Source organism: Chiloscyllium plagiosum, unplaced genomic scaffold, assembly GCF_037043375.1.
Source record: "Chiloscyllium plagiosum isolate Xiang-an unplaced genomic scaffold, Cpla_swu_hap1 HiC_scaffold_29, whole genome shotgun sequence".
In the NCBI taxonomy this organism is placed as follows: domain Eukaryota; kingdom Metazoa; phylum Chordata; class Chondrichthyes; order Orectolobiformes; family Hemiscylliidae; genus Chiloscyllium; species Chiloscyllium plagiosum.
In genome coordinates this window covers 443,935-465,937 of record NW_028270167.1, presented here as the reverse complement: position 1 = coordinate 465,937, position 22,003 = coordinate 443,935, and the positions used below count along the sequence as shown (strand labels likewise).

Here is a 22,003-nt window from a genome sequence, read left to right as displayed (position 1 = left end):
TGTATCTATTGGTTCCCATTTATCTATCCTATTGCTTACATACTGAAAACACTCAAATAATGTCAAACACAACCTGCCTTTCACAAAAGCTTTAATCATGCTATGATTTTCGAAATGCATTGCTTTAACTTCCATGCTTAGATTCCCTACAGTGTGGAAACAGGCCCTTCAGCCCAACCAGTCCACACCAACCCTCCGAAGAGTAACCTATCCAGACCCATTTCTCTCTGAATGGGCAACACTATGGGCAATTTAGCATAAAGAATTCACCAGACCGGCACATCTTTGGACTGTGGGAGGGAACCCCCGCAGACACAGGGAGAACGTGCAAATTCCACACAGAGAGTTGCCCAAGGTTAGGATCAAACCTGGGACCCTGCTGCTGTGAAGCAATAGTGCTAACCACTGAGCCACCGTGGATACGGGATTCCAGCACTTCCCTGAAGGCTGATTCTGAGCTACCTGATCTTGTGGCTCCCTAGTTCACTCTCTTTGCTTTTCTTGAATCTAGAATTACATTTGATGACTTCCAATCCAGTCAGACCATTCTAAAGTATACAATTTTACAAAATTCCTCAACTTGCATGACTATACTGTTTGCAACCATTTCTTTTAAAACTCTAGGTGGAGGTCATTAGGTTCTTGCAATGCATAGAATTTTGGTTCTTTATAGTTTATTCAATATATTTCCCTCTGCTGAGGTTATTTAGCTGTTGTCCCTTGCTCTGTTTAGCCTCTTGATTATTCCATACTTATTATTGTATTGTGTATTCTACTGTGAACCAAACCCACAATAATTTTTCAATGTCTCTGCCATTTAGATTAGATTCCCACAGTGCGGAAACAGACCGTTTGGCCCAACAAGTCCACACGGACCCTCTGAACAGTGTAACCCATTCCATTACATTTACCCTTGACTAATGCACCTAACCTACACATCCCTGAACATGATGGGCAATTTAACATGGCCAATTCACCTAATCTGCGCACCTTTGAACTGTGGGAGGAAACTGGAGCATCCAGGGGAAATCCACGCAGACACAGGGAGAATGTGCAAACTCCACACAGACAGTCAGCCTTGGCGGTAATCAAACCCAGTTCTCTGGCACTGTAAGGCAGCAGTGCTAACCACTGAGCCACCGTGCCACCATTTGTGATGAAGCATTCTATCTTTTACTTTAAGGTACTAATTTTTAATTTAATTACTTTCCTCCTTTTTATGTACATGTAGAAACTCTTGTAATCTGTTTCTTTACATCCCAGGCTGGGCATTCTCATAACCTGTCTTTTCTGCCTTTTTTTAATCAACTCTCTTGCGGTTCTTTGCTGGTTTCTCAAAACCTCAGGTTTACACATTTCTCCACTAAATACTATCCTTAACTTCTTGCTAAGTCCTTGAGATTTTGACTTCATTGCCAGTATTTTCTGTGTATCTAAGTTCAGATCTGTACAGTTGTAGTTCCAATACTGACCCCTTTGAACATACTGTTTACTCTCCTCCAGTCTGAAGAACAACCAATTATTCACCATTACACACTGCATTCTGGCTCTTTGTGAATTTAAATCGATGTTGTTATTGTCCTGTTAACCCATGGACTTCATTTTTACCTACAAGTTAACTTTGTCAAACACTTTTGTTAGATCACATATACATCAATATACTATCCTTAACAATCTTTCAATGACATTTCCATTTCTGTTTAGCTTCCATTAGATCCTGTCAACACCTATGGTCTATTTTTGCATTAACAATGTTACCTCACTCACTTTATTAGCTAAGTTTCGTATATGGGAAGAGGTTTGCAAATTCTGACCTGTGCTGCTGAGCCTCCAACTCCAGTTAGTGGGTCTCCTCCACTTGCAGTCCCTGTAGTCCAGTAAATATCAGCATAGTTAAACATGGCAAATGATGTTCTTTCATCTGTGATCAGCACACACTGAAACGTATTCACCTGTTCACCACAGAATGCAAGGTTAGATACAAATATAAAAATCAGTCTAAGCAAAAGCTCTGAAGGGAAAGCTGGCTAAGGCTGGTGGGGATATGGCAAAGTAGTAAATATACAGGTAATGAACATTCCAAAAAAATCTTTCAAGACATTTAACCAAAACGTAATCTGTTGAAAGCAAAATCCACCTCTGTCTTACTTTGGAATATTGTGAAGAATAGTAGTAAGTATGAGTATTGGGACTGTTTTGGAAATGAGCAAAGGGTCACTAGAAAATTGATAAATGAGGAAAAAATGTAAAATATGAGTGTTATCTAACCGTGAATCTAAAAATTATTGGTGGGAGCTTTTGAGTTTAAAAGCGTGACAGTAGGAGAATAAATACTGGTTCCTTAGATGGAGAGAGAGAGGGTAAATAATTATAGTGAATGATGAAATAAAGAGATGTTGAATGAATGTTTTGTGTCAGTTAACTTAACCCTTACCCTAATCATAAAAGATGCAAATTAAATATAAAAATTAAAGTGTAGCCAAAGGGCTGATAAAGAAGTGAATTATATTGCAAGAGAATAGGATACTGAGAAATGTAAAAGATTAAAACATAGTAAATTTCAAGGTCTGGAGCTGCTGGCCTATCTAAGAGCTTGAAGTGAAGTAACTGCAGACATAGTGCTGCACTGGATATGATGTTCCAAATCTCCCTGGACTCTAAGATGGTCCCAGTGAATTGGGAGTTAGGAAATGTAATACCATTTTTCACAAAAGAAGGGAAATAGAATGAGGGAAAACCAGATCACTTAGACTGACATCTGCTGCTGTGAAAATGTTGAATTTTGTAAATTCATTCATTTATTGATAGCCCTGGTTACCTTTGGGAATATTGTTGTGAGATGTCTTTTGAACCATTGCCCCATTAGCTACCTGACAAAGGAGCAATGCTCCAAAAACTTGCACTTCCAAATAAACCTGTTAGACTCTAACCTGATGTTGTGTGATTTTTAACTTTTTGAACCACAGCCGTCCCTGAGATATAGGGCTGCCCACAATGATATAAGGGAGGGAGCTCTGGGAGTTTGGCACTGAGTCATAGAGTCATACAGCATGGAAACAGACCCTTTGGTCAAACTCATCCATGCTGACCAGGTATCCTAAACTGAATTAATCTCATTTGCCTTCTTTTGACCCATTTCCCTCTGTACTTTTCCTTTTCATTACCCATCCAAATGTCTTTTAAATATTGTAATTGTACCCACCTCTAACACTTCCTCTGGCTGTTCGTTCCACACACACATCACCCTCTGTGTGAAAACATTTCTCCGCAGGTCCCTTTTAAATCTTTCCAAAAGATGTCAGGCTCACCTTTCCACAATTCTCTGGCTTTTCCTAGCAGTCTTTCTTAAATAATGACACTACATTAGCCACCCTCCAGTCTTCCATTACCTCACCTGAGGCAATCAATGGCACAAGTATCTCTGCAAGGGACTCTGCAATTTCTTCCTTAGCTTCCCACAATGTTCTTTGATATACCTGATCAGGTCCTGGGGATTAGTTTTACCTTTATGCATTATAAGACCTTTAGCACCTCTTCTTCTGTAATATGGACTCTTTTCAAGATATCACTATTTATTTTCCCAAGTGTTATTAGTGATCTTGGTGTACAGGACACACTTCAAAATGTGTTGCTGATATGAAATCATGAAGCTTGAGAAGTTATACCTAAGAATGAAAGGTGGTCTAATTGAAACATTCAAGGTTCTGAAAGGGGTCTCATAGGGTAGACACAGATTGCTTCGATGATTGGAGAATTTAAAATGTGGTTGGTATGTCAGGATAAAGGGTTTATCACTTAGGAGAGTGATGATGAGAAACTTCTTCATCGAGAAGTTGTGAATCTTTATAATTCTCTATTCTAGAGTTCTGGAGATGCTTGATGGTTGATGTAGACTTTGTCTTGTCAATAATCGAATGGCTGTGGAGAGCAGGCAGAAAACTACAGTTGAGGCTGAACACCATCATTGATAGTACTGAATTGTTCAAGGGGACAAGTGGTGTCCTCTCATTCATATTTCTTTTGTTCTTATGAGATCTATGTATATAAGAGAATGTAATGACATTGTCTGATACACAGGAATGTGCAGCAATTAGTGATTGAATTGCAATTTCTCCATCTGCACCATTCATCTTGCTGTCCAAATAATTATCCCTGAACTCAAATGTTTACTGCTCTGATTAAAAGCACAGTTAACCTCATCACAATTTTGCAATTTCTGATTACCGGTGTTGTGGAGCTGCCTCCATAGAAAGTGACTTTGTACCAGGTGGCAATGAACACCCAAGTAGCTGAGAAGGCGTTCTGGTCCTTGAAGTTCTTCCTGATATCCTTGGTAGCTCTTTGCAGGATACTGGGATCAGTACTCTCTCTGTAATACACATTCCCCTTGATTCCATTATGAACATCAGCCCAAAAAGGAGCAATGAAGGAACGCCCATCAGAAAGAGGGAAAGCTTCAGGGGTGAACTGGCTGACTTGTACATTGAAGGATATCACACCATTGTTATTCACCTGGCAGACAGGACACAAAGTTCATTAAATATCCATTCTTCATCCCAACAACCATAGATTATACCTCTCAGTGGTACAAGTACCCAAATGTCACTGACATAGTCTATGCAACCACTAGACAAGGTAGATAATCAACTATAGTGGCATAATTTGTTGGTGGAGGGGTGGGGAGAGGGCGGGGGGAGGAGGGGGGAGGTGTTGGTGAGGTGCAGTAAAAACAGAATGAACTATTTCTGAGATGATATAATGTTACAGTCACTTACGGAGTATGCTGGAAATCAAGCCTCACTATTTCCTGAGTATTCATAAACGTTAAAGATTTTGAAAAGCACACACACTGACTTGCCCAATTTCCCTGTCATTTAGATCCAGGTTGAGAGAAATCACAGTCCAAGTTTCTGCAGTTATGATTTATTACAAAAACATAGGTTCCAGCTACAGGTAAACAACTATAAATCGCGACATGGAACTCTACTTGTGAAAGCTCAAACCCGCTTATAAATCTCCCCCTCTCCAAATACACAGACAGACACAAAGACATGGGAGTTGTGGGCAGAGGGAAAGACGGGGAATTCAGTTCAATGTTCCCAGTTCATGGAGTTTGCTGAGAGGATCCTTTTGCTGATCAGAACGCTGCTTCTTGATCTTTTCTCTCCAGGTATTTTCACTAGGTACAGGATGACTGGTTTACACTTATTAATAAGAAGTCAAAGACCTTTCCAAGCGTGAACCAGCCACTTGGTGCCTGCAGAAAATACCTGGAGAGCTTGCAGCAAATGATGAGAGAAAATAAATTGGCTTTCTACAAGTGTGTGATGCCTTTTACGTCAGAGTGAAAAAGCTCCTTCTCCTCTGAAGATTGATGGCTTCTGAGCTCAACATAAACTGTTCAGCTTCCTGGGAGCCAATCACACAATGTTGGCAGACAGGAGGTCTTTGTCATCAATAACTAGTCACTAGTTCACAGACCAATCAGCTACTTGTTGCAGGTCAAATCTCCATTCACACAAAGTCCCCAGGCTCCTGTTCACCAGTAACTAATTTTTACCTCGCTGTTTGAACTAACAGCAATAAGTATCAGGTTGTTTGCTTTTTTTTAAAGAAAGAGAAAAATAAAATATATGCCTTTACAATAAGGAAACAATTGCCTTCAAAAGTGATGTGAAAGACCTGGATTCGCTGATGTACATCCATATACATTGACTGACATAGATTTCCATGCAGTCCTTCATACTATATTCCTGCCTCTGTTTATGCAACAGTTTTACAGGTTTTACAGATACCAGTGAGTCTCACTTCAGTTGTTGGTAAAGTGTTGGAAAAGGTTATAAGAGATAGGATTTATAACCATCTAGAAAAGAATAATCTGATCAGGGACAGTCAGCGCAGTTTTGTGAAGGGTAGGTCGTGCCTAACGAATCTTATTGACTTTTTTGACAAAGTGACCAAACTGGTAGATGAGAGTAAACCGGTTGATGTGGTGTATATGGATTTCAGCAACGCGTTCGATAAGGTTCCCCACAGTAGGCTATTATATAAAATGCGGAGGAATGGGATTGTGGGAGATATAGCAGTTGGGATCAGTAATTGGCTTGCTGAAAGAAAACAGAGGGTTGTAGTTGATGGAACATGTTCATCTTGGTATCCAGTTGCTAGCAGCGTACCGCAAGGATTGGTGTTGGGTCCACTGCTGTTCGTCATTTTTATAAATGACCTGGATAAGGGCTTAGAAGGGTGGGTTAGTAAATTTGCAGATGACACTAAGGTCGGTGGAGTTGTGGATAGTGACGAAGGATGTAGTAGGTTGCAGAGAGACATAAATAGGATGCAGAGCTGGGCTGAGAGGTGGCAAATGGAGTTTAATGTGGACAAGTGTGAGGTGATTCACTTTGGATGGAGTAATCAGAATGCAAAGTACTGGGCTAATGGTAAGATTCTTGGGAGTGCAGATGAGCAGAGAGATCTCGGTGTCCATGTACACAGATCCCTGAAAGTTGCCACCCAGATTGACAGGGTTGTTAAGAAGGCATTCAGTGTTTTGACCTTTATTAATAGAGGGATTGAGTTCCAGAACCAGGAGGTTATGCTGCAGCTGTACAAAGCTCTAGTACAGCCACACTTTGAGTACTATGTACAGTTCTGGTCACCGCAATATAAGAAGGATGTGGAAGCTTTGGAAAGGGTGCAGAGGAGATTTACTAGGATGTTGTCTGGTATAGAAGGAATGTCTTACAAGGAAATGCTGAGGGCCATGAGACAGTTCTCGTTAGAGAGAAGAAGATTGAGAGGTGACTTAATAGAGACATATAAGATAATCAGAGGGTTAGATAGGGTGGACAGGGAAAGCCTTTTTCCAAGTATGGGGACGACAAACACGAGGGGACACAACTTTAAAGTGAGGGGAGATAGGTATAAGACAGATGTCAGAGGTAGTTTCTTTACTCAGAGAGTAGTAAGGGTATGGAATGCTTTGCCTGAATTGGTAGTAGATTCGCCAAGTTTAAGTGCATTTAAGTCGTCATTGGACAGGCAAATGGACGCACATGGAATAGTGTAGGTGGGATGGGCTTCAGATTGGTATGATAGGGCAGCGCAACATCGAGGGCCGAAGGGCCTGTACTGCGGTGTAATGTTCTATGTTCTATCTTTTGGTTAATATCAACTGTAAGTTCCAAGTTACAAGTCATCAGAGGATTTTGAGATCATTGCTGGATCATGATTGGACATTGAAGGATCGTTGGTTGAGTTGAGCTGCTATTGGTAGATCTTTATGCTGGTTTTGGCCTAACAGTCATTAGGCAACCAGAACTATAGCCTCCGTGAGCATTCATACCTCAGGCCAGGGGATCCATAATATAATTAGGGTGACTGTGAGGAAGGCGGAGGAAGGGTTCCTTGTCAACTGGTCCTCCTCAGTTGCTGTGGGATGTAAGTGGCACATGAGGATCAGCAAATCATTTGGCAGAATGTCACCAGAACGTTTTAACAAGCACCAAGACATTGCTTAGCAAGTGGTGAGATGGGCAGTACTTGTCAGATCCTTCATGTATGCCCAGTCAGTCTACATCACTGCACGCTGCCATCGAAGTAGCTGTAAGGATGTTGAGACTGTCACACAACTTCTGGAATGTATCTTTGCAAAAGGAAATCTGGAGGAAGGTGCAGTGATTTTCACTGAGGTTTGTCCTAAGCAGCTCTGTGACATGGGACTCTGCTGTAAGGGCTGTTCCCTGGGACGCACGCTGAGCCAAACACTGACTGTGCTTGGACGATCATCAACTCAGTGAAAGACGTTCTTTGGTCTGCCTGAAATGTGTTGGTCTTCCAGAGTAGGAGTTGACCCTGAAAGAATGTTGCAGACTGGCACATTCCAGGGCCTAGGACTATGTGCTGAGGGACACACTGAAGCTTGGGGCAGCTGCTGCTAAGACACAGTGGGGAGAGAGCAGTGAGGTCTTCCTGCTGAAGGTAAATGGGGGTCTATTCAGTTATTGGACCCTCCCAGTGCCTCAAATATATGTAAATAGCATCTTACTTAAGGAAGAAATGGCTTTGGGTTTGTTGAACTGTCGGAAAAGTTGAACTTCACTGTTTGTTTGTTTTCCATAGGCTAAGACTGTACAGAACTGAACTGCTACAGTGGCTACATATGCATCGAAAGATTTTTTACAAATAAAGTATATTTTCGCAATAAAAAAAATCTATTATCTATAGGATTTCCCCAGAGAGAGGGTATTTCAAAGTGACCTTTTGGAGTGTGAAGCAATGTGAGCATCACTTGAAGTTATTCAAGGAGGAAGGAGGTGAGGGTCCCCTGTCTGTCAATCTTCAACACCACTGTTCATCCTGCCAGGGGAGATGAACTGGCTTGTTACCATCTACATGTACTGCACCTTTTGGGCTTTCAATAGTCCTTCCAAACCCACAACCTTGTCCACGGAGAAAGACAAGGGCAGCAGATAGAGCCATAGAGTCATAGAGATGTACAGCACAGAAACAGACTCTTTGGTCCAACTCATCCATGCTGACCAGTTACCCCAACCCAATCTAGTCCAACCTGCCAGCACCCAGTCCATATCCCTCCAAACCCTTCCTATTCATATACCCATCCAAATGCCTTTTAAATGCTGCAATTGTACCAGCCCCTACCATATCCTCTGACAGCTCATTCCACACTCTGCGTGAAAACGTTGGCCCTTAGGTCTCTTTTATACCTTTCCCCTCTCACCCTAAACCTATGCCCTCTAGTTCTGGACTCCCCTGCCCCAGGGAAGAGCCTTAGTCTATTTATCCTATCCTTGCCCCTCATTATTTTATGAATCTCTATAAGGCAACCCATCAGCCTCCGACCCTCCTGGGAAAACTGCCCCAGCCTATTCAATCTCTTCCCATAGCTCAAATCCTCCAACCCTGGCAACATCTTAGTAAATCTTTTCTGCCCCTTTCACGTTTCACAACATCCTTCCAATAGGAAGGAGACCAGAATTCCACGCAATATTCCAATAGTGGCCTAACGAATGTCCTGTACAGCCGCAACATGACCTCCCAACTCCTGTACTCAGTACTCTGACCAATAAAGGAAAGCATACCAAACACCTTCTTCACTATCGTAAATACCTGTGACTCCACTTTCAAGGAGCTATGAACCTCCATTCCAAGATCTCTTTGTTCAGCAATACTCCCTAGGACTTTACCATTCAGTGTATACGTCCTGCTAAGATTTGCTTTCCCAAAATGCAGCACCTCGCATTTATCTAAATTAAACACCATCTGTCACTTCTCAACCCATTGGCCCATCTGATCAAGATCCCGTTGTAATCTGAGGTAACCTTCTTTGTTGTCCACTATACCTCCAATTTTGATGTCATCTGCAAACTTACTAACTGTACCTCTTATGCTCACATGCAAATCATTTATGTAAATGACAAAAAGTATAGGACCCAGCACTGATCCTTGTGGCACTTCACTGGTCACAGGCCTCCAGTCTGAAAAACAACCCTCCACCACCACCCTCTGTCTTTTACCTTTAAGCCAGTTCTGTATCCAAATGGCTAGTTCTCCCTCTATTCCATGAGATCTAACCTTGCTAACTAGTCTCCCATGAGGAACCTTGTCGAACGCTTTATTGAAGTCCATATAGATCACATCCACCATTCTGTCCTCATCAATCCTCTTTGTTACTTCTTCAAAAACCTCAATCAAATTTGTGAGACATGATTTTCCATGCACAAAGCCATGTTGACTATCCCTAAACAGTCCTCGCTTTTCGAAATACATGTAAACCCTGTCCCTCAGGATTCCCTCCAACAACTTGCTCACCACTGACGTCTGGCTCACTGGTCTATAGTTCCCAGGCTTGTCCTTACCACCCTTCTTAAACAGTGGCACCACGTTAGTCAACCTCCAATCTTCCGGCACCTCACCTGTGACTATCGATGATACAAATATCTCAGCAAGGGGCCCAGAAATCACTTCCCTTGCTTCTCTCAGAGTTCTAGGGTACACTTGATCAGGTCCTGGGGATTTATTCACTTTTATGTGTTTCAAGACATCCGGCACTTCCTCCTCTGTAATATGGACATTCTGCAAGATGTCACCATCTATTTCCCCACATTCTATACTTTCCATGTCCTTTTCCACAGTAAACGCTAATGCAAAATATTTGTTTAGTATCGCCCTCATCTCCTGCGGCTTCACACAAAGGCCGCCTTGCTGATCTTTGAGGGACCCTATTCTCTCCCTAGTTACCCTTTTGTCCTTAATGTATTTGTAAAATCCCTTTGGAATCTCTTTAACTCTATTTGCCAAAGCTATCTCATGTCCCCTTTTTGCCCTCCTGATTTCCCTCTTAAGTATACTCCAACTGCCATTATACTCTTCTAAGGATTCATTTGATCTATCCTGTCAATACCTGACATATGCTTCCTTGTTTTTCTTAACCAAACCCTCAATTTCTTTCGTCATCCAGCATTCCCTAAATCTACCAACCTTTGGATGTAGGTTTGCTCGCTGAGCTGAAAGGGTCATTTCCAGATGCTTCGTTACCTTACTAGGTAACGAAGGCTTTGCATGAGGCCCACTGAAGATGTTATTGAGTAAGACAACAAAATGTCTGGAAATGAACCTTCCAACTCAGCGAGCAAACCTACATCCAAAACCTCATCCTGAACTACAAATCTTCTCAAAACTCGCTATCTACCAACCTTTCATTTCACACTAACAGGAATATATGTCTCTGAATTCTCGTTATCATATTTCTGAAGGCTTCCCATATTCCAGCTGTCCATTTACCTGCGAATATCTGCCTCCAATTAGATTTTGAAAATTCTTGCCTAATGCTGTCAAAACTAGCCTTCCACCAGTTTAGAACTTCAACTTTTAGATCTGGTCTATCCTTTTCCATCACTATTTTAAAATGAATAGAATTATGGTTGCTGGATCCAAAGTGCTCCCCCACTGACATCTCAGTCACCTGCCCTGCCTTATTTCCCAAGAGTAGGTCAAGTTTTGTACCTTCTCTGGTGGTTACATCCACAAACTGAATCAGAAAATTGTCTTGTACACACTTAACAAATTCCTCTCCATCTAAACCCTTAATGCAATGGCAGTCCCAGTCTATGTTTGGAAAGTTAAAATCCCCTACCATAACCACCCTATTATTCTTACAGATAACTGAGATCTCCTTACAAATCTGTTTCTCAATTTTTCTCTGACTATGAGGGGTCTATAATACAATCCCAATAAGGTTATCATCCCTTTCTTATTTCTCAGTTTCACCCAAATAACTTCCCTAGATGTATTTCCGGGAATATCCTCTCTCAGTACAGCTGTAATGTTATCCTTTATCAAAAATGCCACTTCCCCTCCTCTCTTGCCTCCCTTTCTATCCTTCCTGTAGCATTTGTATCCTGGAACATTAAGCTGCCAGTCCTGCCCATCCCTGAGCCATGTTTCTGTAATTGCTATGATATCCCAGTCCCATGTTCCTAACCATGCCCTGAGTTCATCTGCCTTCCCTGTTAGGCCCCTTGCATTGAAATAAATGCAGTTTAATTTATCAGTCTTACCTTGTTCTCTGCTTTGTCCCTGCCTGCCCTGACTGTTTGAGTCACTTCTTTTCTCAAATGTACCAGTCTCAGATTGATCTCTTTCCTCACTATCTCCCTGGGTCCCCCCCACCCATCTATGTGACTGTATCTGCAGCTCTTCTCCTTCCTATAACTGCCATCCATCATATCCCCTTGCTCTTGTAAATTCCTCATTGCCTCGAACTGTCTCTCCAATCGATCCATTTGATCTGATAGGATTCACAACCAATGGCAGTTATTGCAGATATAATCCTCAGTAACACGTAAACTCTACCTGAACTCCCACATCCAACAAAAAGAGCATATAACTCTACTAAAGGCCATTTTTGCTTCTTCCAATCCACAGATCCAGAAAATAGCACAGTCTTATTACTCTACAAAACACTGCTGCAGACTAACTTAATACTTATGGCTTATATTTTTAAGTTTAATCAAGAGACTTAACGCAATAAAACATATGATCAAAAAAGAACCCATTTAACTGACTACTGCAGACTTACTGTAAGGCTACACTTAAAAATATCCACTTATCTGTTTCTGTGCTGTGACCTCTCCCAAGCAGGTTCCTCCAAGATTAGTTGTAAAATTCATGGTTTGTTAATTTTCCCAGATGCACTCCAATGTCCAGCAATACATGAATTCAAACAGCAAAGGCAGTAACTGTGCAGGTTCACTGTTGTGTCCGTTAGCAGTGTAGGTTTCTTTCTCTCTGTCTCTCTCTCTCTCTCTCTCTCCCCTCCACAGACTGACCATGTTCTGCCTTTGTCTGTTTCTCTCCCTTTTAAAAGTGCTGTTGTTTTGACTTTCTTTTTCTCCAAAGTTCCAAAACAATGTAACATGTAAAACAGTAATTGCTGCTCCTGGAATTCAAGGAAATCACCTCCAACACCTAAAATACCTCAAAAAAGGAGCAGCCTGTCACAGCCAGAAATTTTTCCTGTCCTCCAGTTTGGATTACCCAGAATCCTCAAGTACCCCTCCAAGTCACTCACCATCCTGACTTGGAAATATATCGTCATTCCTTCAGTGTCACTGGGTCAAAATCCTGGAATTCCCTTCCTCAGAGCATTGTGGGTCAACCCACAGCAGGTAGACTGCAATGGTTCAAGAACGCAGCTCACCCCCACCTTCTATAGGGATGAGCAATAAATACTGGCCAGTCAGCGAAGCCCAAATCCCACAATATGAATAAATTTTTAAAAAGTTAATGTCCTGATCTTTCTGGGAAGGTATGTCCAATTGGGAGGCAACACGCTGCAGGTCAAGGTGACCGTGAGCATGGACACTAATGGGAACATCCTTCAACCACCCTCCAACTTTGTGATCAGAAGGATCTGAGGCAACCTGACACTTGTGAGGCAGTGTAGAGTGTGCCAAATCTGTGGTAGGTGAGGACACATGGCAGTAGATTGCAAAGTGACCCTCAGCAGGAACTGCAAACAGGAGGGCCACCTGACCAAGGACTTCATGGAGTAAAGGGGCTGCAACTGTGTGGAGAAGCAGGCCACCTAAACAAGATCTGCTCAAGACAGAGTGTCACATATGCTCAGATGGCCAGAGGTGGCAACGCAAGCCATGGACCCTCTCTAATGACAGTGAGGTGCCACCCTCCAGCAGGAACACTGAACCTAGAGTCACCCAGTAGTCAGGCAGTGGACAAAGGTGAAGACCATGGAGAGCCCCCACAGTCCCACAGCAGAATGGAAAGAGGCAGCTGCATGATGGATACACCAGCAGCTCCCTCTGAAGGTGAAGGCGTGCAGAGGGAAGGCCATCAACAAATAAACGAGCCACAGCACCACGGGGGGAGAAGGGGAGGAGGCACCCCAATCCAGAAATGCCACCCGTCCAGAGGGGCCTTGGGACACCCAACCCCCTGCCATTGGGAACCAAGAGGTACCCACCGCACCACAGCTCCAGGCAACTGGATGCAGAGACACTCCAAATCAGGAGCACACACGACAACCCCTCTGTCAGACTCCAAGCTGGACCACCCTGGCTTCATCCTCCACAACTACGCCAGATCAGGGCAACCTCTCCCCCTCCCCCCATCCCATCCCAGCGAGAAGCAGGGCAGCTACCTCAGCCTTGCGAAGGTGCAATGGTTCACCCATACCAGAGAGATGCAGGAACTTGCTCTGTAACAAGACCATGGGTAAATGGACATTGGGCACTTGGTAATCTAAAATTATCCTAAATGAGTTTAAAAATTGGTAGTATTAACATGCATAGTGTAGCCAGACCTGCTGAGATTTTCCAACAATTTCTGATTTTGTTGCTGGTTACAACTTATTCCTTTTGCTTCCACAAGCTGCAGCAAGCTTGCAACACAGATATTGATGCATAGTCCATCGTCTATAGACATGAAGCTAGCTGTCAGTCTGGAACAGTCATATTCGAGGCTACACAGAGACTCAAACAAACGCATAATTCGAAAGCGAGACATAACACCTCACAGGAGGCTCACTGATGATGTTATCTAGTATGGTGATGAAACATCTGAAAATGAACCTTCCAGCTCAGTGAGCATACTTACATTGAGAACCCCAACCTGAACTACAAATTTTCTCAAAAATCACTAACTCAAACAAACAGATGTAGAGCCAAAACAATCAAACCAACGCTGTCACAAAGCTGGTTCCTTTTTTCTAAAAACAGTTCCTTTTCTCAAGGAGATTGTGTCCTTGATTTTCTTTCAGAGGGGTCATAAAACTGGGCTCCAAATCGGCTGAGTTGGTACAGTGATGAGAAGGGCATTGGGAGGCCTTTTTGTTTATACGTAAACAGATGAGACTTTAGGCCAAAGCTTTTATGTTTTAGAAGTGACTTGTGTAATGAAAGGAGAGTGGTCAGTCCTAAAAGCTGAAGTCTTGAATGGCGGTGCAGGCTCGAAGGGCTGAATGGCCTACTCCTGCACCTATTGTCTATTGTCTATTGTCTATTGTTTGGGTCAGTTCAGCAGTGGGCTGTGTGGAAACAGGCTGCTAGACTCTCTCTCCTTCTGCCCTTCTAACTTCGACCTGTAAGCCTTTGTTTCATTTTTGCTCTGTGTTTAAGGGGTTTGTTTATTGGGACTGTTGTGCATATTTGGAACAACATAATTAAGTCTAGTTTGGAGAGACTGAGTTCTGTAGGTATTCTTTATTCTGTTCTTTGTGTTTCATTCCGTAATTTTGTGAATAAATTTTTGTCTGTTTTAAAACCCAGTGGTCAACTTCGCTAAATTACTTTAGTAATTGTCTCTGTAAACTTACTGAAACAAATAGGAAAGTTACAGTCTGGGCTGCCTGCTTAGGAATGTTTTGAGGTGGTCTGGCCTAGTCCATAACAATGCAAACACGATACTTCATTTCCAGTGCACTGTGATCCATGCTACTATAGTGTCCTCGATATGCTTTCTTCATTCTCTGCCTCCCACTACATTCGGTTGTGCTCCCTGGTTGCACAGCTGGGTTGGAGGGAACTTTCTTGACAGTGAAGCCTAGTGGCCTTGGAGGTTAGGTAGGGAGATTCTGAAGTTGTTTGTGTCTAAATGGCCCAGACTGAGAGCATTCTTGTCAGAGGCAAGTGATTGGGCTTGGGCTTGAATTTCCAAGGGTCAAGTTGAGGACAGCTAGGGTAGAGGTGCAGTGCTTGTTCACCACTGGACAGGCCCTGAGAAGAGATTTCTGAGGGTCCTGAGGACCAATGGCTGAGATGTCCACAGAAGGAATGGTAAACATGCTGTCATTACCTGTAAGACAAGTGGAGGTGAAGGGATCACAGCCAGTGGTTAGATGTGATTTGTAACGAATGACCCTGACAGTGGGTTTGCTGTGAGTATGGAACAGGGAGTGGGACTGATTCATTGATAGGGCATGAACCTCTGGAGTAATAGTCCCAGCATTCTCCTGCAAGATCCAGAATTCCCTCCTTGAGGATCCCAATGTCAGGCATCCTCTATTAACCTGGTCTGCCCTATTCTGGGCTGACTTCTCGTGTAATGAAAGAAAGAGATTGAGCTGAAAAATGTGTGGCGCGACATTTTAATAATGGAAGTGATGGTTTAAAGATGGTGAGGTGTTGTTTGGGAATGAAGAGACGGTGCAGGGTCAGTGATGTAGGGGGTTGGGGCTGGAGACTGGGTGTGGGCAGATATTGTAGGCAATAATGGGCATGGCAGAACATGGATCTTGGTAGGAGGTGGGTGCAGTAGCAGAGATAGAGGGCAGGGTGGCAGAGAGAAGTATGTGGCACTTACCCTGGCAGAGCAGAGAAGGTCATTCACCTTGTAGAGCAGTTGTCACCTTGATCATGTCCGATGAATGTTTCCCCAAGACATCTAATATTCGAGTACCTGCCTTGGTCATGGTTTAATAGAGTGAAGTATTTTTCTGGGTGGAAGTGGGTACTGCGGATGCTGGAGATTACAGTTAAGATTAGAGTGGTGCTGGAAAAGCACAGCAGATCAGGCAGCATCCGAGGAGCAGGAAAATCAACGTTTTGGCCAAAAAGCCCTTCATCAGGAATGAGGCTTGGAACCTCGGGGGTGGAGAGATAAATGGGAGGGGGTGGGGATGGGGAGAAGGTAGCTGAGAATGCAATAAGTGAATGTAGGTCAGGGTAAAGGTGATAGGTCAGATGGGAAGGTGGAGCAGATAGGTGGGAAGGAAGATTGACAGTTGGGACAGCTCACTAGGACAGTGCTGAGCTGGAAGGTTGGAACTGGGGTGAGGTGGGAGGAGGAGAAATGAGGAAACTGGTGAATTCCGCATTGATGCCATGGGGTTGAATGGTCCCGAGGCGGAAGATAAAGTGTTCTTCCTCCAGGTGTCAGGTGGTGAGGGAGCGGCAGTGGAGGAGGCCCAGGACCTGCATGTCCTCGGCAGAGTGGGAGGGGGAGTTGAAATGTTCAGCCGTGGGGCGGTGGGGTTGATTGGTGCGGGTGTCCCAGAGATGTTCTCTGAAGGGCTTTGGGAGAAGGCGTCCGGTCTCCCCAATGTAGAGGAGACCGCATCGGGAGCAACGGATACAGTAAATGACATGTGTGGAAGTGCAGGTGAAACTTTGATGGATGTGGAAGGCTCCTTTGGGACCTTGGACAAAGGTGAGGGGGGAGGTGTGGGCGCAGGTTTTGCAATTCCTGTGGTGGCAGGGGAAAGTACCGGGAGGGGATGGTGGGTTGTTAGGGGGCGTGTACCTGACCAGGTAGTTGAGGACGGAATGGTCTTTATGGAAATCAGATAGGGGTGGGGAGGGAAATATCTCCCTGGTGGTGGGGTTCATTTGTAGGTGGCGGAAATAATGGCGGATGATACGATTTATGCAGAGGTTGGTGGGGTGGAAGGTGAGGACTGGGGGGTTCTGTCCTTGTTGCGGTTGGAGGGGTGGGATTAGAGGGTGGAGGTGCAGGATGTGGATGAGATGCATTGGAGGACATCTTCAACCACGTGGGAGGGAAAATTGCGGTCTTTAAAGAAGGAGACCATCTGGTGGTGTTCTGTGGTAGAACTGGTCTTCCTGGGAGCAGAGGCAGAGGAATTGGGAATACGGGATAGCAATTTTGCAGGATATGTAAACTAGGTAGCTGTGGGAGTTGGTGGGTTTGTAGAAAATGTCAGTGTTGAGTCGGTCATCATTGATGGAGATGGAGAGGTCCAAGAAGGAGAGGGTGGTGTCAGAGATGGTCCAGGTAAATTTAAGGTCAGGGTGGAATGCGTTGGTGAAGTTGATGAACTGTTCAACCTCCTCCAATGCAGCAATCAATGTAACGGAGGAAAAGGTGGAGAGTGGGGCCGGTGTAACTCCGGAAGATGTAGCTGACAAAGAGGCATAGCTGGGGCCCATGCGGGTGCCCATGGCTACCCCTTTTATCTGGGGGAAGTGGGAGGACTTGAAGGAGAAATTGTTGAGGGTGAGGGTCAGCCAAATGAATAAGAGTGTCAGTGGAAGGGCACTGGCGGGACGTTGAGAGAGGAAGAAACAGAGGGCTTGAAGGCCCTAGTCATGGGGACTGGATATCCATGGTGAAGATGAGGCGTTGGGGGCCAGGGAAATGGAAGTCTTGGAGGAGGTGAAGGGCGTGAGTGGTGTCCCGAATGTATGTGGGATGTTCCTCGACCAGGGGGGAAAGGACAGTATCGAGATAGGTGGAGATGAATTCAGTGGGGCAGGAGCAGGCTGAGACAATGGGTCAGCCTGGGGAGTCAGACTTGTGAAGTTTTTTTCTGATTAATTGAACTCATTTTAAATTTACGTGTAATGAACATATTGGCTTGATTCCAATACGTAGCTTTCAGAAATCCCCATGATCTAGAAAATTAATTGGAAGAGATAGTTTGCTTCATAATACAAGTCGATTACTCACATGCAGTGACCTCTGTCCCATTGCAAAGAATGGGAAAGTAATTGATAGAGGAATTTCTGGAGATCCACCATCATCAACCTTTGGAGTTTCACTGTCTGAGCTTCTGGTTCCAAATTGATACAGTAATTCTAAACACAACACTGAAAAATAGATAGAGCTGTTTGAAATGGAGAACTTTCATGCTGAAAACACTCTGTAACTTGTCCTACATCACTGACCTCCATTACACGCCATTGTCAGAAAGCAGTAAATCAGCAGAGCCAGACAGCTGGGAATCATGATCCTACAACAAAAAAAGACAGTGTGATTGGGTAGCTGGATAGACATGTTTGCTGGTTGCAGCAAACCCCCTTCAGTCCTTATCTTCCCAGTTAGATATGAATGTATTTTCTTTTCAAATCCACCCATCCTAACCAATTAGGGCACATATGCTTCTTCAAAGAGAGACTTTTTGTTTCAAGACCTGTTTATCTAGCTTAATTTTGGGGTATCCTTTTAGTTGGGTTCCTTTCCATCTGATTTGGGAACCACAATTGCCTCTGACATCACAAAAAAACACTCAAGCTTTTTATTCAAGCTTCACCATCCTGTGAGTCTGTCCTAGCTCCATGTCTATCTCTTGGGACTCATTGGATTCACTCAGGCTTCCATCCTACTCTCAAAAGCAGAGTGAGATTGTGGTGTTTCACCCTCCTAAAGCACTGCTCATGCCTCTATATCCAAGGTGTCTCCTCCTTTGTCCAGAGTAATTTAAAAAAACCTGTTTGTGGCATGTGTGCATCATTGGCTAAGCCAACATTTACCGTGGAGGAACTGGGCAGCTTGTTTGGGCATTTCAGAGGGCAGTTAAGAGTCAAACAAATTGCTGTAGATCTGGGGTAGATGTAGGTCAGACTGGATGAGGGTGGCTGATTTCCTTCCCTTGAAGGGACATTACTGAAATCAACAAACCAGATGGATCTTTGTGATAACCAGCATTTAAATGGATATCATTTGGGACTAGCTTTTGTTTATTCCACATTTTTTATTGAATTCAAATTTCATTATCTGCCACAGTGAGGCTCAAACCCATGCCCCCAAAACATTAGCCTTGGATTACTAGAACCAGTGCATTACCAGTGTGGTACCACCTCCTGTTTAGTAAAAATATTTGTGAAGATGCTGGAATAGCTCTTGTTCTTCCAAAGCACCATCACTTTGTAGGAAGTTCAGAGAAGGTTTATTAGACTAACAGCCCAAAGGAGGATGTTGTTTTATAAGAAAAGGATGAACAGGATAGACTTTCATTCACTAGAGGAGAGCAAGAAGCAACTTGATTGAGACATGGAAAATCTTGAAGGGTCTTAACATGTGGATGTGGAAAGGATATTTCTTTTTTAATTCATTCCTGGGATGCGGGTGTCACTGGCTGGGCCAATATTTATTCCAAGTGGCCCTTGAGAAGGGGGTGATGAAATCTCATTGTTGATAACGCCATTGAATTTCAAAGGACAGGTGGTTAGATTGTCACTTTTTGGAGATGATCATTGCCTGGCACTTGGTACCTCACTCTCCAGCTAACCTAAGGGTACAGCAGTAACCAGAGAGAAAATCAATCTGTGGAGAAAGAACAGACTGAACAATTTGACAGACCAGCAAAAATTGTGAGTATCTATGGTGACCTGGTTCACTGACTGCAGACTCATGCCGTGTAGTCCTTTCCTGATTCATGTTAAGCTAACTGGGTAAATAAATACTGTATACACTGGTTGAGGAGTCTGCGGGGTCTTAAGTTCCAGACATTGGTCTCTCAGTGGCTCATTGTGGATCCTGGCCTGGTCTCTCAGCAGCTCGTAGTGGGTCCTGGCCTGGTCTTTCAGTGGCTCATGGTGTGTCCCTCAGCAGCTGTTTGCAGTGTCTTGGCTCAGCATGTGAGTGAATCCTTCCCAGGCATGTTCCTGAGACACTGGGGGAGATCGGAGTGATGGCCGTTTCAGCTGCAGTGACAGTATCTGCGGTGGCCTCAGTGAGGTTTCCCGGAGTGTGAGATAAACTCATCAAAGAATGATGAACTTTTAACTTATTCCTTTATTTTCCTAGTTTAAAGTTTGAAAGACTTTAATGTTAACTATTACCTTATTTCTTTATTTTTCTACTATACAGAGTACTGGGCTAATGTAAGATTCTTGATGCTATGGATGAGCAGAGAGATCTCGGTGTCCATATACATAGATCCCTGAAAGTTGCCACCCAGTTTGATAGGTTTGTTAAGGAGGCATACGGTGTCTTAGCTTTTATTGGTAGAGAGACTGAACTTCAGAACCATGAGGTCATGCTGCAGCTGTACAAAACTCTGGTGCGGCTGCAGTTTGAGTATTGTGTATAGTTCTATAGGAAGGATGTGGAAACATTGGAAAGGATGCAGAGGAGATTTACTAGGATGTTGCCTGGTATGGAGAGAGATATGGAGGTCTTATGAGAAAAGGCTGAGGAATTTGAGGCTGTTTTCGTTAGAAAGAAGAAGGTTAAAAGGTGATTTGATAAAGGCATACACGATGATCAGAGGATTAGATAGGATGGACAAAGAGAGCCTTTTTCCACCATGGCAAGCATGAGGGGGCATAGCTTTAAATTGAGGATTGATAGATATAGGACAGATGTCGAGGTAGGTTGTTTACTCAGAGAGTAGTAGGGGCGTGGAACGTTCTGCCTGCACCAGTAGTAGACTCACCACGTTTAAGGGCATTTAAATAGTCATTGGATAAATATATGGATGATAATGGAATATTGTAGATTAGATCGGCTTCAGATTGGTTTCATAGGTTGGTGCAATATAGAGGGCTGAAGGGTCTGTACTGCGCTGTAATGTTCTATGTTCTATTCTATGCAGTAATGCTTAATGGGTGGCACGGTGGCACAGTGGTTAGCACTGCTGCCTCACAGCGCCAGAGACCCGGGTTCAATTCCCGCCTCAGGCGACTGACTGTGTGGAGTTTGCACGTTCTCCCCGTGTCTGCGTGGGTTTCCTCCGGGTGCTCCGGTTTCCTCCCACATCACAAAGATGTGTAGGGTCAGGTGAATTGGCCATGCTAAATTGCCCGTAGTGTTAGGTAAGGGGTAAATGTAGGGGTATGGGTGGGTTTCGCTTCGGCGGGTCGGTGTGGACTTGTTGGGCCGAAGGGCCTGTTTCCACACTGTAATCTAATCTAATCTAATCTAATCTTAACTTTTTAACTTTGTTTCTTTTACTACTTTGTATCTAGGTTTTTATATACCGAGGTACCATTGTTCCTAAGATGGCGCCACGTGTGGCGACATTATGCACGTTTCACTGTTCTCCTGTACTTTTGTATTTGAGTACATGTGATAATAAAATCTAAATCTAACTTATCAGTTCAAACCTGGATATTGTCCAAATCTTCTTGCATTTGGACATGGACTGCTTCAGTATCTGAGAAATTGCAAATTGTGATGAACATTGGATACAATAATCAGAAAACATCCCCACTGCTATCCTTATGGTAGATGGAAGGTCATTGATGAAGCTGCTGCTGATGGTCGGGCCCAGGACACTACCATGAGAGACTCTTGCTGGAATTCTGGAGCTGAGATGACTGACCTCCAATAACTACAACCATTTTCCTATGTGCCATGTATGACTCCAACTAGAAAAGGGTTTGCCCCCCATTACCCATTGATTCCAGTTTTGCTAGGGCTCCTTGATGACAGACTCAGTCAAATGTAGCCTTGATGGCAAGGACAAAGCTAACTGACCACAACAATGTGATCTAAGGATCCATTCAAAAGGGGAGAGGAAATGGAAATATAATTGGAAAAAAGGGATTGTTCACTGTGGCCATGAGCAAGAGTCCCAAAGGCTGTGCTACCTGCTCAGTGCCAGCATTATGGACATCTCCTCAGGGCTGGGAGGAACTTTGAGAGAGAGAGGAGGGATTAATTGTTGTCATCACATTGGTTCCAAAGTCATTAGTAGGACCAGAAAAGCATTTAGACAGTTTAGAAGTTGAATTACAATGCAGAACCTCAAAGATAATAATCTCTGGATTAATACTTGACC

General features: G+C 43.6%; 1 protein-coding gene across 6 annotated transcripts in view; it reads right to left on the bottom strand.

The window, feature by feature from the left end:
* tecta (tectorin alpha) overlaps positions 1–22,003 on the bottom strand; it is a 269,171-nt gene that overhangs the window by 233,739 nt on the left and 13,429 nt on the right. For all 6 annotated transcript variants that reach the window (XR_015751948.1, XM_087976270.1, XM_087976269.1 and 3 more), the window contains 4 exons: positions 18,165–18,229; positions 17,947–18,086; positions 4,225–4,512; positions 1,815–1,952 (listed from right to left, as the gene is read on the bottom strand). Coding sequence is in view for 5 of the 6 variants with exons in the window: in XM_087976270.1 (XP_087832396.1) it covers positions 1,815–1,952; positions 4,225–4,512; positions 17,947–18,086; positions 18,165–18,225 (627 nt within the window). In the remaining variant the exon portion in view is untranslated. The remainder of the gene's footprint in view (positions 1–1,814; positions 1,953–4,224; positions 4,513–17,946; positions 18,087–18,164; positions 18,230–22,003) is intronic.